Source organism: Elephantulus edwardii, unplaced genomic scaffold, assembly GCF_000299155.1.
Source record: "Elephantulus edwardii isolate Elephantulus edwardi_28Jun2011 unplaced genomic scaffold, EleEdw1.0 scaffold00006, whole genome shotgun sequence".
Lineage (NCBI taxonomy): Eukaryota > Metazoa > Chordata > Mammalia > Macroscelidea > Macroscelididae > Elephantulus > Elephantulus edwardii.
In genome coordinates this window covers 25,420,539-25,436,884 of record NW_006399756.1, presented here as the reverse complement: position 1 = coordinate 25,436,884, position 16,346 = coordinate 25,420,539, and the positions used below count along the sequence as shown (strand labels likewise).

At 40.8% G+C, this 16,346-nt stretch overlaps 1 protein-coding gene across 1 annotated transcript in view; it reads left to right on the top strand.

The window, feature by feature from the left end:
• SORCS3 (sortilin-related VPS10 domain containing receptor 3) overlaps positions 1-16,346 on the top strand; it is an 839,716-nt gene that overhangs the window by 676,978 nt on the left and 146,392 nt on the right. Inside the window, exon 8 of the mRNA XM_006879952.1 lies at positions 8,733-8,822. Coding sequence (XP_006880014.1) covers positions 8,733-8,822 — 90 coding nt within the window. The remainder of the gene's footprint in view (positions 1-8,732; positions 8,823-16,346) is intronic.

The window sequence follows — 16,346 nt, the reverse complement described above, 5'->3', positions numbered from 1 at the left end:
TTTTCATTCATTCATTGTTGCACTGAGAATTGCTCTTTTGAGATTTGGGGGCTATAACTTTTAACCAGTCACTTTCTGCCAAGGATTCAAACTGTTGAACTTTTGATTACCAGCTAAGCAATTAAATGTTGCATCACCTGGGCACCTAATATTGATAAAACTACAAGCTTTCAAGCATTGAGTTGCATCTAACTCATAGTAACTCTCCATTGAACTTTTGAGCCTATAAATCTTTATGGGAGGAGACTGCTCATCTGTTTCCCAAGGAGCAGGTAGTGGATTCAAACCAGAGACCTTTCAGTTAGCAGCTCAACATACTACACACTGCACCACCAGGGCTTCTTCAACCTAAAACTTTAGAAACCAAAATGAACTCACACTCATGGCTATTTAGTCATGACTGACTCATTCCTGACCCTCCAGTGGGTTTTCTGGGGACCGTGGATCACACAGGAGGAGATGGTCCAGGTGTCTCCTGTGAAACATCAGGTGAATTTGAACTGCCAAAGAGGCTCAGCCTTCGGATTCCCAGCACAACTCCCTGCTGACCACATCACCAAAGCTCCCTCTGTCTAAAATAAGCAATTAAAATATTTGTTTCTGCCTCTCCTCAGTTACCATATACTCAAATTTTAGCAATGTTACAATTTTTTTTTATCAAAAGTAGATACAGGATCAGCTGTTGTATCACCAAAGCAGGAGAGGAAGTGATTCAAAGTTTTTTGGTTTCAATTGGAGCGAGATCTCTTCCTGTTTTCCAAAGCACGTCTCCACATAGAAGCAAGGAGAAATGGGGAAATCAAATCAAAGATGTGTCAGGTTAGTCTTGGTCACGCCAAGAGCGGGAACGAGTCAGAAGAGACAGATGTGTTTAATGGCTAATCCATTTGTCCAAAGGAATCATTTTCACTGGCCAGGAGCCCAATTAAACCTGTAAAATAGAAATCCAGAAAATCAGATTAACGAGCCAGTCATTAGTAAGGGAGAGACCCAGCTAATTCTGTGTTTAGCATGACGGATGGGCCCAGAGCAAATAATTGGATGACATTCATCAAATGTAGAATAAAAGGTGTCACTGAAGGGGAAAGTGGTAATAATCTCTGGGATTTACAGTGCCAGCAAATTTGCTTGTAAGGAAGAGAAAAGTTCATCAAAATAGATTAATAGCCTCTAAACTTTATTTCATCCTTGCGTGTTTGCCAAAGAGCCCCACAAATAATAGCAAAGAGGCAGCAACTGTGTTGGGCTGGTATCCACCAAACACCTTGAGGACGTGTTCCTGAGAGGGGTTCTGCTGTGGCTTCTATTTGGAAAGAAGCTCCTTTGACCAGCTAGGGACTGAGAAAGAATGGAGAGTTCTTTTCTACATCTCTTTTATATAATGAACAGTAGAGAAACTCAAAGTCTTTCAGACTAAGCCAGTTAATTCAAATGGTCAATTATTCAGTCAATAAATACTGACCCATTTCTTTTGGCAAGTTTTACAGGGACATGCGTATTCTTAGTAAGGGTCCAAGTGTACACTGGAGTCACAAAGCCTAGGTTCATTTTCCAGGTGTGACAATTGGCAGCTGTCTGATGTTGGGCATTGCCATTTATTCTAACTCTCAATGTCCTGACCTGTAACCAAAGTGTGTTAATGCTGTATAACAAAGTATACTTTGCAAACTGCTGATCATAGTATTTCCTGTGCTACAAGCTATCATTACACAGACATCTGAGCCATTATTACTTCTTGCTTTTTTCTAAGAAGACATCAATTTCAAATGAAGCTTCAATGTCACAACAGATTTCCTGGTAATAGGGAGAAACAAACATATATATATGTACACATGCCAATCATTGAGGGGGTTTTTAATGGTTTGAAGAGAATGTTGAAGTAAAAAAATACTATGTTGCATCATTTTTTAATTTTTTTTTTTTTGCAGTGAGATGAGTAAGACATTGAAGACTTTCTAGTTTTTAACAGGAGAAGTGTGTGTGAGCTTTGAGTCCAGCTTTTCAGTGTTCAAATTTGCTTTATCTCAAGCAAGTCACTCAGGGCCTCTCAGCTTCTATTGGGTTGTCACGGGGATTAGACCAAACGATTCGTATGAAGGCAGTGTACAGTTCTGGAGTGTGGTAGATGAACTCAATAAATTCCACCTTTAGCATTATTTGTATTCGTGCATTCACCACTCACCTGCTCTGAAACTAGCATTGCCTAGGAATCATGGTGGATGGAATTTTGTAACAGGAGGCAGAGGAATAATAGGACTGTGGCTCTCACAGATAGAAATACTGAAAGTGCTGCCAAAATACTGAGGACAAAGTTCACGAGCTGAGAAAAGAGAGATTTTAAGGAATTGGTGTCTTTAAAAAAAAAAACACGAGTCTATCAATTCATGGAATTTATCCCAAGGCTTAATTGTATTTTAACAGATGCAAAGAGAGGCACAGTGAGGACAAAGAAACTAAACAGGAGTCAGATTGGTATATCTGGGGTATACTAATGCTATCAGAAGTTTTCAGAGAACCAGTAGATTAAGTGTCATATAACCCTTACTATTTTGGATATTGCCGCCATGCATCTGAAGTATATTTTCCATCGACATTTGTGCCCAAGTCCTCCTAGGTTGGTTCTGTATATGAGGGTAGAGCTTGATTTATTGATCCTGATTTGTGTGGGCTGTTGTGTGTATGACTGGACTGAGTTGCCAGTGCAGTGGGGCCTTATAACCCTATCAAGGAAACTCTGTTCTTCTCCTTCATCTTTCAGTGATTTGAAAACCAGAGGAGCTCAGTGGCTCTTTGATGCCATAATCTGCGTGGCCATATTGTTTTACAGGGAGACTGTGATTGAGCTCTTCTCAGGAGACTTTTCTAAATGTATTGTCTGTCTACCATCCAGTGGAAGAACCCCTTTTTCTAAAGATTTTCACCTTCCCTAGTGGTAGGTACACTTAGTGAGGTTTGGTCATGTGTGGAGAGTTGATTTTTAAGCAGATGATGAGTGTGAGAGTATGTATTATTTTATCTTGTTTTGTTTGGGGGTTTGGTGGGTTGTTTGGTTGGTTGGTTGTTTCTTCCTTTTTGTATACTGTTGAGTCAGATCTGACTGGCATAGGAAGAGATTGCCCCTCCTTCTCCAGCCGCACATCTGGTGGATTCAAACCTTCGGGATTGCAGCACAGCTTCTTGCCACTAGGCCACCAGAGCTCCCTCAGAACATGTATTTTGAGATGAAAAGCTTTATATGGAGATTTGAAGAATTAGGACCTTTCACGGGGCATCTTGGTCAAGAGGCATAGTCCATGAAGTTAGGTTCTCCATCGTCCAGGTTTGAAGAGTAATAGCTAAGTCTTAAAGCTCACAGGTGGACATCTCTAATTATTGATCTCTTCTCTGGAGGGATATTATTCGATAGTTTTCACATTTTGTTGTATCACCTTTCTTGGGAATTGGGGACAAATAGGGATCTCTTCTAGTTACTTGGCCAGATAGCGGTTCTCCAAATTTCCTGGCATAAACTGGTGAGCACATCCAGGGTTGCATCTCTTATTTCATGTATGTCAACTGGTATTCCACCAGTTCCCGGGGCTTTATTTTTTTGACAATGCCTTCAATGCTGCTTGAACTTCATCTTTCATCACCGTTGGCTCTTCTTCATATGATACTGCATGAGATTTTTTTTTTCCATAGAAAGCAATTCTTTTTGGTACAGTGATTCTGAATATTCTTCCATCTTCTTTTATGTTTCCTGCATCACCCAAGGAAGTGCCCATAGCATCTTTCAGTATTGCACCTTGAGAATTGAATTTGTTCTTCATTCATCTTGCTCGGATCAAAAGGCAACACCCTTGGTACTGGCAGTCAGGAAATTAGGAGAAATATTGCATTGGGCAAGTCTGTTCTGCGGCCTCTCTAATATGCCCAAGAACAATGATGTCAGTTTGAAGACTTAAGGTGTGCTCAAGGAAGGAGAGAAAGACTCCCACTGGGATGAATTAACACTGTGACTTCATCAGCAGGCTCTAGTGTGTCAGAGGATGGCACAGAATAGGGCAGGGTTCAGGATGGCTTTTCATAGGGTCACTATGAGTTGTATTTGACTCAATGACACCTAATAACAACAACAGCACTAGAGGGAGCTCTGATGGCCTAGTAGTTAAGAAGGAGTTGTGCTGTCAAAAGGTACATGGCTCGAATCTTCTGCTTGGGAGACAGATGAGAAGTCTCTTGGGTGCAATTTGTTGCCTCTGAAAACCCACTGGAAAGTTAAATATGAGACAGATCTATGCTGACAGTACAAAACAACACCAACACTTACCTCAAACTGTAGCAAAGAAGGAAATCAACGCCTCAAAGAAGAAAGGAGTCCACAAAGGCACTTGCCCCTTCTAACTTGAGATCAGAATGAGATGATTCCTGGTTACTGCTGCTAACCTTTCAAGGCCACATAGATGGACTCTAAATGTGAAATACAACCCGACCTATCTTATCATTGAGATAAAATGAAACAACAAGAACAACAAACCCCCAGCCCACCCTCCAAATAACTCCACCACAGATGACTTACTGAACTTGCTGAGACTGGAGGATTCCGAGACAATTGCTCTGACAAACTCTTCCAAACCTTGAGCCAAAAGTGACTCTTGAGGTCACCAAATAGCAGAGTGGCTCACAGATAGTGAATATCACCTGTAAGTACCTGCCCTTTAAGAAAAACCAAAACAAACCTACACCTACATGGAACCAAATGAGCAATAATTCCTTTCAAATAAAGATAAGAATCGAAGGTGGCAGGGAAAAGAAATCACTGAAAACAGGACAGCCAGAAAGGAAAGAATAAAAATGTCTCACATCGTGTATAACTGATGTGACAGCAATTTGTGTAGAAATTATTGAACAGAAACTTGAACTGCTGTGGAAAATCTTTACCGAAGCGCAGTAGAATACTATTTTTAAAAATCCTTTATGTTAGCTAGGGAGCTCTGGTGGTCTAGTGGGAAAAGAGGTGTGCACCAACCCAAAAGCATGTGGTTTAGGTCCAGGCTCTGCTCCATGGGCGAGAGATGGTCAATGTGTGTGATTTCCGCCTCTGAAAACTCCCTGGAGGGCCAGCTGTGAGTCATGACAATGACTTGAGCTGCTGATTTTATTATGGGGACAGGATCTTCTTTGTGATTGATTCAAGTATCTTAGAACGAGATAGAAGTAATGGTTATTCACCATTCTGAACGTACTGAATGCCACTAAACTGGACACTTGAAAAAGATCATTGTTGTGTGGATTTCAACTCAGTAAAATTTCTTTATCACCATTGAAACACAAAACCCAGGGAAGTCATTACATCTAGGAAGGACCCTGAGAAGACAGGTAAAGAGCATAGAAATATATATATAAATTGCTGTTAATGGTCCATTTCAGTGATCTTCAAAGTATAGACACACACTGCTTTAGCATCACCTAAAACTTGTTGGAAATACTTACTTAAAAAACAACAACAACAAAAAAAAAACAAACCCAGAGCACCTCACCAGACTTAGACTTCCTGGTATGATAATAGACTTTCATTGGTATGATTGTTAGGAATCCCGAAGACTATGGTTGTTGTTACTGTTGTTAGGGGTCATCCAATGGAATAGGACTCATAGCAGCCCTTTGCAAACCTCCTCATCTCTGACACTGTTGAGCCCTTTGCTTCAGCCACTGTGTCAGTCTATCTCATAGGGGTCTTCCTCCATCTTTTCAAGCTGACCCATCATCTTTTCAAGCATGATGTCCCTTTCCAAAGAATAGCCTTGCCCACCTGGAAATGCACCCATCTTCAAAGGTCAGCTTCAACCAAACTATAGAGCTAACAAGTGAACAATCACGCCAAGGAGGAACCCATTCCTCAGAATAGTCAACTAAGAACAAACACTGAGAAGGTAGGAAAGGGCAAATGGAAATGAAAGACTCAGGGAGGAATCCGGATGAACGTTGTCACGTTGAGAGGATGACAGCCATTGGTGTGAAACAGAATGTGTATAATGCCACAGTTATAAAAGAAGACTGATATTGGGGTTGGAGGAGACTGAGAAAGAGGGGATAAATAATGTATACTGCACTGAAACGATGAAGGAGAAAACTGTTTTAAAAGGATATATGGTTAGATATTATTGTCATGACATGAGTCCAGAATGAAGGTAGCATAGTGGAGCGGACTTGGGAGGAGGGATTGAATAACAATGAAAGAATTTTTTTTCTTTTACTTTTTGAAAAGAAAAGCGAATTGAGGGGGATGGGTGGGAAGGGAGAAAAGTGCAACAAGGAATGAATGGAAATCCGAAGTCTCTGTAAACTTTCTTTAAAATTAAAAAATATAAATTTAAAAAAGAATGTGTATAGATGGTTGAACAAAAAGCAAACTTTCTCTGCAAATATTCAGCCAAGTTACAATTTTTTTTTTAAAAAAAGGAAATACTAATTCTTGGTCCTGGCCCCAAGTCTACTGTGTCAGGAACTCTACTGGTGGCGCCCAGAAGTTTGTGTTTTAACAGTCTATCCAGGTGACTGATGCTTGCTAAGGTTTATAAAAATACGAAACTGGCCCCATGTAAACAAGCGTGTTCCTGTTTGTTACTTCTAGAATTGAAAATAAAACCAACTTTTAAAGCTCTGAATTAAAATTGAAGAGTTTTAAAAAGTGCAAGGACTGTTACTGTGTGTCAGGGAGCTCTGGTCACGTAGTCTGTAGCAAGCTGCTGCCAGTCCAAGAGCTGAGCATCTCCAGGAGTTCAAGTTCACCAGCCGCTCTGCAGGAAAAAGGTGAGACGTCTCTACTTTTGCAGTTTACAGCCTCTGGAGCCCGATGGAAGTTTTCTGTGAGCTGACACCAATTCAACAGTAATGAGTTTGAGTTTTGCATACTATCTGTCAAGATCCTAGGTTTGTATTTTAATATGCTTTTCAGACTCGTTTAATAAAACAAAACAAACAAGCCAGAATTTTCAGCAACTCCTTGATCTTAACATGCCAATAAGGCCACCTTTCAATCAACATGGGCATATATGTTGTTGTTGTTACGTGCTGTCGAGTCGTTTGCGACTCATATAGCGACCCTATGTACAACAGCCCTAAACCCTGCTCTATTGAAAAAAAAACACCATATATAGCTATTTAAAAGAAAAAACAAAGAGTCCTGGACTGTAATACAGAGAAGACTTCTAATTGGAAAATAGAAGCGTATAGATAATACTGAGCATGATGAAGAAAGCCAGTTGCTCTTCCTGGTTCACAGCCTAAGCCTTTGCACCAAGTGGTTTTTTTCCAAGATTCTGCCTTCATGCTGATCGGACATCTGCTCCACCTGGCAGCTTGTGGTTCCTGCTTTGTGGACTTCCAGTCTGTGAAGAGCAAGGGGAAGCCCTGGGAGATGCCATCGCTCAGAGTGAGGAGCAGTAGGTGGCTTTCGATAGAGATGTCAGACCCCTCGGTCTCCCAGCAGCCACTGTGGATGGGAGCCAGCATGGGAAGGCTGGCCCACCTCCAGTTTGGGCTTGGACCTCCGTGAGAACGGAGCATGCGCGTCCAAGTAATTGCCTCCTCAGAACAGCAGTCGGCTTGCTATTGTCCTGCTATTTCTCTCTGAACGGGCCGTGTTGTCTTCTCCTGTGAATATTAATTTCCCCTGAGTTAGGATAATTGGGCTGAGAGCAGCCATCTGCAGAGCTCTGCCATGTTGGCAGGACTTGTAGCAAGCCCAGGCCAGTGGACCATTTCCTGGAGTGGTTTCCAGAATCTTCCATCAATCTCTCCCTTTCCCGTGTGGAGTTACAGAACTTGCCCATGACCTTTTGGCATTGAAATAGTGAAGCTGGGATTGAAATCCATGAATATCGAAGCTCTTTCTCTGACCTTTGATGCTTTTTAGGAACTTGCACATGCAAAGAATTGATAAATATCCACATTCAGCATAATTTGTAAATAAAAAGGAATTTAAAATGTTTCAGCTCAGAAGTGAACTTGAACAGTCTAGTAATGAGAATATTTAGCAATAATAACTATTTATATTCATAGGAAAATATCTTTGATAAAAATTCTGGTGGTTGCAACAGATAAGTAAATTATTTTTTTAATATTTTATTTTTTACTTTTTATTCTTATTTGTGTGTGTACCGTCCAGCAGAGCATCTGGTGGATTCGAACCACGTTAAATTATTTCTCCAGTGCTGTAATGGTAATGAGCCGCACTACCAACCTGAAGGCAGGTGGTTTGAATCCACCGGCTGCTCCACGGGAGATGGGTGGTCTCCTCCCATGTGATTTACCTCCTCTGAAAACCTCTTGGAGGGTAGCTATGGGCCGCTTCTAACTCAACAGGACTTAAGAGCATTCTTAAAAGGCAGGCAGAATAAGTAGACTGTGTGTGGAACCATTATCAGTTGCTTCTCTTTTCTCAGTCATTTGAAAACTGGTTAGCTGTGTATCTTACGTGCATGACGCACAGTGAGAGGATCTCTTGGGTTCCCCAAGAACACCAGCTAATGGAAAAGAATCTTGTAATCGCTTGTTTGCTTGTCAAGGGAGCAACTCTTGGTTCTGTGAGATTAGAGGCTCTAAACCAGAAGGATTGTTTCTAAAAGGTAGACACAAACAGATTGATTTTTATTTATTTATTTTTTTTTTTTATGGAGACCCCGCTGCTTTGCAGGTTGTGGCATGAACTGTGGTTTATCTGCTCTCTTTGTGTTTCCTCCCTGATCCAGGTGACTGCAGGAGGAAGAGCCAGCTACTACGTGTCCTATCGGAGAGAAGCCTTTGCTCAGATAAAGCTACCCAAGTACTCTTTGCCCAAGGTACTGCACCACCGCCTGTCCCAGGTCCTGCCAGGCAAAAGCGAGGGGTAGGGAGGCTGCCTTGTTAAGCTGTGGGAGGTTTGATTCCTCACTGGGAAGATGCTGCCGTTCAACCTGACTCATCAGTTTGGGGTTTGGCCTTTGCTGATGGCAATGAACCTGGGCCCTGTGCCTCCCTCTCAGCGGGATTTATAGGCAAGACATTTGGTATGAATGTGGGTCATTCCCCAGGGGAGACAGTCTAAAAGAAGTAACTCTGAAATATCCAGCAAGAATCTTCTTGCCAGTTAGAAAGCCACATTCACGATGGTGCAAAGCAGGAGTCAAGATGGTCTTGGTGGGTGCCCAGGAAAAGTGCACAATTTGATGCTTTACTTACTTCTCTCTACATTTCAAGGTAAAGCGTAAATCCAGTCTGTTTCTGTCACCCTCCGCCAACCCCCACCAATATGCATAATCTAAGTTGGAGCATTTACTATTAAGTTTAATAGAAAAAAAGTTTCCAAATTTCCTCTTGGAAAATTTTGACCTATCCTCTGTGAGCCCCATTTCTGCTGGGCATTGTGTTCTGTGAGGAGATGAGTCTTAGAATCATTAGGTAAGTATGGTTGGGATATACTTGCATCATCAGGTGAAGCTTAGAAAAATTGAATTTTCAGATGGACACGTATCAAGACTGATACTCCAAAGGCTTGGGTCTCTATGCTGCTGCTAAGACATGTGTTGTGGAAAGTTGAGTGCAGAAATGGGAGGAATTATGGGAAAAGAAAGTGGGTAATTATCTGCACATTGGTCATTTAGTTATTCCTACATTCACTCACATGCTCCTTTTACCAACCATCTGAATGTTTTCTTTCATTCATGTTCTTATTCTCTGTCAGGCACTGAATTAACCGCTTAGGACAGAATAAGTGTCTGAAACACAGGTGGTCCCTACCTTGATAAGTAATATATTCTGGTAGAGATGAGAAGCACTGAACAAGTAATTATAGGTATAGGAGTTCAAGGGCCACTGGGATATAAAAGATGAAGCTAGCCCAATATGGATTGTACACGTTTCCTATAGGAAGTGATGTTTAAGCCGAAAAGAGGAGGAGGAGAAAGAATTAACCCAGCATGCAGTTAACCCAGCAGGCATTACCACTCTGTACCTGACATACCCCCTTAGAGCTCTCAGATCCTGGATTTATTCCTAACTTGCTATTTTAGTAGTCGTGCCTACGTGACTAATATTTTCTTTCTGAATGAGGTTCAGTTTGGTAGTGATCATGTTAAACTTTTCCTGCGCCCTGTGCTCCTGGAAAACAGTGAAGATTTTCAAGTTCCCTCAGCCTTTTGTGTTCCAACAAGCAGGATGAGGAGCTGATAGAAAACAGAGAAGTGGGCCCTGTTTTAGGATAGAACCTGGTTCATTCAACACACTGGCGAGGGTGAACACTTAAGAGATTAGAATCCAAGGGGAGCTCTGGTGGCCTAGTGGCAAGAAGCTGTACTGAGATCCCAAAGTACATGGTTTGAATCCACCAGATGCTCTGCCAGAGAAGGAGGGACAATTTCCTCCTGTACAGTCAGATCTGATTTGACGGTACATGCACAAAAAAAATAATAAAAATAACAAATTTTAAAAAATATATTAGAATCCAGAAAGTAAGGGGTGTAGATCCTAGAGAGGTGGCTTGGGACCCAATTTATCATTTTCTCTATCTTTTTTGCCTGGCTTTCAAAGGCCTGTTAAATAGTACTGTGTTTTCAGGATGTTTCCGTTAGCATACTCTAAGCTCAACAAGAGAAGAGGTATACCTGCTTGTTTGAGGACAGGGAATAGAAAAATCATATTCTATGAACGTGTTCCCCTCACAATAACACATGATTTTCATACATTGACCTGGAAGTGTTTTAGTAGCATCTTGGTAAAGCATCTCATCAGTGTGGGGCCTGTTGTGTGTGTATAGTTAGTACATTTTTAACCTTCTCGGGAGAGCAAATAGTTCACTCCCTTGACATCTTGCCCACAGGGGGTGACAAAGGAGGCCTTGGGTTGATCATTAGCAACCCATAACAATTTCCTGTGGTCATGAGCTGTCCATACAGACCCTTTTATAGAACTTCGTCCAGAGAAGTTTCTCATGAATATGATGGCGGCTGTGAAAAGAGCCGGATGGCTATTGATGCCCTTTATTAGCTGATGTGGGCCCAGATTGCCAAAGTCAGGGCTGACGAGGTGCAGGCAGAGGGAGAGAAGGGCTCTTTCGTTGTTGCCATTGCATGCCAGGCTGTTGTTGCTGGTCGGTATCTTGCTTAAAAGACAAAGTCACCAAAAAGCTTCCTGTCATCATTGTCCAGATCTCTCTGTTTCCAGTCTCTCTGTTCACAGTATGTTCCTTTTTGGGCCATTCGAAGGCTTTGGAGTGTGACAGAGAATCAAAACAAGTGCCATTAGTAACGAATGGTGCTGTTAAGGACCGTGACCTCTCGCGGAGTCATCTGTAAACATCCTAGGATGGGCTGGCTCTCTGAGGCCAACAGGCATGGGAATTAAAAGCCAACCATGTGAGCAGTACTAGCAGGAGAAGACAACTTCATAAAGAGTAGGAATGCTGAGTTTTCATTCCAGCCCTGGCTCTTACTCACCCCTCAACTCAGGTCTTCTTATCTGTGAAGTAAGATAATGTTAATTTGACAAGAGTCAAATTTAGTGAATGGCTCACTGTAAGAACAACTATCATCCAGGGGAAAGTGATACAGAAACTCTTAACCTACATGACGTGGAGACCTATGGAGGGATCGTAGCTCAGGCTGACTTTGGACACAGAATTGCATAAGGCCTTTGTGTTACCACTCTCTCTGTGGTATACCCACTCACAGCTCTCAGATCCCCTGGATTTATTCTTAACTTGCTATTCTAATAATCATTCCTGCATGGTGTTTTGTTTTTGTGTGGGGTTTAGTTTAGTTTAGTAGTGACAGTGTTCAACTTTTCCTGTGCCCAGTGGTCCTGGAAATCAAGGAGGGTTTTGAAGTTCCCTCACCCATTTGCATTCCGACAACAGTTTACTACAAAGAACCACCGATCCCATATCCTCGAGCACTGGTGGGTGATTATTTTGTTTACTGTGATACTAAACATTTACCAGATTATCAGTCTTTGGTCCATAAATAATTGACTGAACTATTTGTCCTCACTGATCGATCAAGACAAAATGCCTAGCACCTTGAGTTGACCAAACTTCCCGCCAGCTTCTCTCCTTCACTCAAGCCTTTGAACTGTGTTCCACCTTTGAGCTCAAGTAAACTCTGGAATGCTGCCTGGCCTCCACTTCCCCACCCTCTCTGAGACTTGGATGACAGCGCTGAAAAGCATTCTGTACAATCACTTGCTCCTTCCACTTACTCCGCTCCTTCATGCCGTTCCTTCCAGCCTTGTTTTACGTCTCTAATCAAAAGTTCTTTTCTGTCTTTACTGTGAGGTACTTTCAGGCCTTACGGTCTGTGTTCTCCCTCTTGGAATCATCTCTTCAACTAAAGTCTTTCTTTACCTAAGCCTCGATTTGTTTTTATTTGAGCAGTAAAATACCGTTCATCTCATTTTGGACAATAAAAGAGAGATAAGAATCTTTGAAAAGTTATTATAATGGTAACTATGAAATTAACTCTTCTTTCTCTTGGTTTTATATTTCCCCAAATGCTCCGTTGTTTTTAGGAGATTTCCCCCCCTCTTCTCTGCTGCATCATAGATACACTTTGTAAACAATCAACTAGCTGTTGCCTGTTTTTCAGCCTCTAACTTTCCAAAGGATCTTTGATACCGTAATCCATAAGGAATTACACTGTGAACCCAAAGGCCTCTTTAGAGGTTCGAATCCACCAGCAGTTCCTCAAGAGAAAGGTAGGCAGTCTTCTCCCAAGTGATTGACAGTCTTGGAAAAATCCATTGGTGGGCCAGTTGTGAGTCAGTTCCAATTGGACATCAATGAATGTTGACTTACCTTTTCATTATTTCACTAAAATCTTGGTAGCCTTTTTCAGCAGTGACTACCTGGAGGCCACAGTCAATAGATACCTCTACATGGTCATCTGTTTTAACTTCTCTGAAGTATTTGATACTTAATCTTCTTGTTGTCGAGTTGGAACTGACATTCCAGCTGGTTTTTGAAGACAGATCTCTCAGGAGGAGATTGCACATCTTATTCCTGCAGGGTAGCAGGTAGATTTGAACTGCATACCTTTGGCTTGGCAGTGCAGTTCTTTACCACTAAGTCATCTGTGGATCAGGTCAGGCTTGACAGCACGCAGCAACAACAACAAGAAGGCACTAGAACTCCGATTTGTTACTTGGGGTTTTTTTGGGGGTTTGTTTTTTTTTTTTTCAATTTGATACTTATTAAGTGCCATCCAGTTGAGTACGACTCCTGGGGACCCTATGAACAGATCTGAACCCCATCCTCCCCTGTGTCACCCTCACAGTCTCTGACACACTGAAGCCCATTCCTGCAGTCACTGTGTCAGTCCACCTAGTTAAGGACCTTCTTCTCCTTTGCCATGCCTCTACCTTTCCAAGCATGATGTCTTTCTAAAGGAGCAGCCACTCCTAGCAACATACCCAAAGCATGCGAGACAAAGCTTCACGAATGCCTCCAAGGAACACTCTGGCTTCATCTTCTCCAAGACATACCTGTTTGTTCTTGTGACAGATAGTCAGTCTTCTCCTTCAACATCACAACTCAAAGGCACCAATTTTTTTCTTCCAATTATTATTCATTGTCTAGCTGTCAGATTCATAGCAATAGAATATAACGTATTTGATATTTAGGAGAGAGAGAGAACAACAAAACAAAAACCTTCCATATATGATATTATTCTACACCTTTGGTAATATTTTGTTCTGATTCTGGATGCTCTTCCTATACCTGTTCTTTACATGTTGGTGTTCCCAAGTTTCTCTTGCATTCTGTATAATCCCTGGGTGACATCCAGCCTTCTTTTCACAGCGGTTGCTTCTGTATGTATAACCCCAGTCATTATCTTTCCCGTGGAGTCTAGACTACACCCACACTTGGCTACTTCAAGTGTATCCCTGTAAAGATTCCATTTAACACATTCAGAAATTAGTTTATCCTTTTTACTTTATATGTCTAATCCTTCTCCCATGTTTAATTACTTAATCTATTTAATTGAGACTTTCTTCTATTCACTTAATTCTTTTTATTGTGATTCTTGAGAAAATTTATACAGCAAATTGGTTTTCCATTCAACCCTTCATATACTATCTTATGACCTCAGCTACATTACCCACATTATAACCACCCTGTTCTTACTTCCTTACTGGGATTCTCATTTTCATTAATCCTTCTAACTATTTACTTATTTTTGTATTTGTCAAGTATTTTATACTCAGGTGAACACTAGAGACAAGGTAGTAAATAAGGCAGACACATTCTTGTTCACATAAAAATCACAATTTAGCGAGACCAACAAATAGCAAACAAATATGATACAGTTCTTTATTATGTTCTTAATATGGGCTGTAAAGAATGAGGATTTTAGAAACCATATACCTAAGACAGTTTTTTTCATTGTTTTATTTACAAATGATAATTATTTTTTTCATACAATCATTCAGAAACCGTTTTATAGCATTAATTATTGTTGTTGTTAAGTGCCATCAAGTCAAGCATGACTCATAGTGACCCCATGAACAAAAGATCTGAACCCTGTTCTTTAGCTGTCATCGTTTCTACAATGTTCATAGAGTGTACCAAGTGGATATAAATCATTACTGTTGATTAACAGTGTCTATTTGTTACAATGGAAGACATGTTTTTAGATGTAAACTTTTGCCCTATCCCTTTATGGATTCTTTCCTTAATCTCTTAGTGGTCCTTTTTCTGAGTCCACTTCCTCACTTCAGACCCTAATCTGTTGTTGTTGTTGTTGTTATCAAGTCAAGTAGTAGGTGACGACTTATAGCAACCCTATGAAAGAAGGTCCTCAACACTTATGTGGCTTTCATCCTTTCTCCAGGTTCATAGGGTTTCCGAAGGCAAGCTATTATGGAAGAGGATGCCACTCCTGCTTCCAGTTTCATTGTTCTGTGCAGTCTCTGGCAGGGCCCCACCTAGTTTGACTCTTCTCTCTGCTTCCACAGTAAATCTGATCGTGCAGTGAACCAGACTCTCCCCCCAAGTTGTTAATTGCCCAACTTTAATCATGCCTTTCTCTTGTTTTACATCTTATGATAGCTTTGAACTTCCTTCTGGTTAAACTTAAGTGTGCTAACAGAACCTTGTTTGACCCCTTTCAATCCTCATTTTCTACAGGAGGAAATTGCTTTCAAAATTTACCACCTTCTACCCATTGCCTTAACTGTTGCACCTTTTCCTTCTCCTCTAAGCATGCGCACGCCTAGTACCCTCTTTGCACTCTCCTGTAACTCTTTGTCTGATCCTCAAGTCTGTGCTGCCAGCACCTTTGGAGACCATTTTCTTGAGCGCATGTTCTGCATTGTGACCTTCTGTCTTTCCTTTACAATGTCAGGCAAATTGGAAATGCTTACTAATAGAGTATTTGTACAGTGACTAAACTTATATTTGATCCAGATTATAAGCAAACACTTCAATAGCAGCAGAATGTTTTTGCCATCATTCACCTATAAAGTCAAAGGCTTTGGTTTTCAAAAGATGTTATGAATCTCTCAAATTATTTTATCCAGCAAAGAGCAAGTATTATTTATCATTGATTTAAAAAAAATACCTTATGAGGTTATATTTTAGGTTTTGAAAATTTAGGGTTTAGTAAAACTTCTATCAGAATTTAGTCTCATTTCCCTGCTTCATTTTTTTCTCTTCTTCCTCAACCAAATTTCTCCCTCAGTGGTCTCAGGACCAATAAGTATGTCTGAAGTTAGATTACAGTAGCACGAGTCAGAAAATAAATTTAGTTATTGTTCAAATCTTAATTTAAAATAAATTATGCTTTTCTGTATTCTTAAATACTTTGTGGCTTGATTCTTATTGTGTTCTGATTCACCAGTATTTGACCATAACGCCTCTTTGGAGAAAGATTTGACAATTTACAGAGTTTTTCAAAGAGGGATTCACCAGAGTACATGCTCTAAACTCATCTAATGGACTTAACTCAGATGGCAGAATCTAAAGCCCTATCTAAGACATAGTGAGTCAGAATAGCTGGCTGTGGGACCTGTGGGTCTGACTGTTATTAAAATGTCCATGTTATTTTGATGGACACTGAAGTTTTATCCTGCCTGAGGTGGCTGAAAGGCACCTTAAATCAGATAATCTTGATTTTAAAAAAATTATTATCTTTATTTGGTGGGCACTGAAGTTTTGTCCTGCCTGAGGTGGTTAAAAGGCCCCTTAATTCAGATCATCTTGAGTTTAAATCTTAATAATGTCATTTATTATTAGTTTTCTTCACTATTCCCAACTTTTGCATTCCAGTCACCCATTATTATCAATGCATCTTGATTGCATGTTCGATCTATCTCCGACTGTAAAAGTTGGTAGA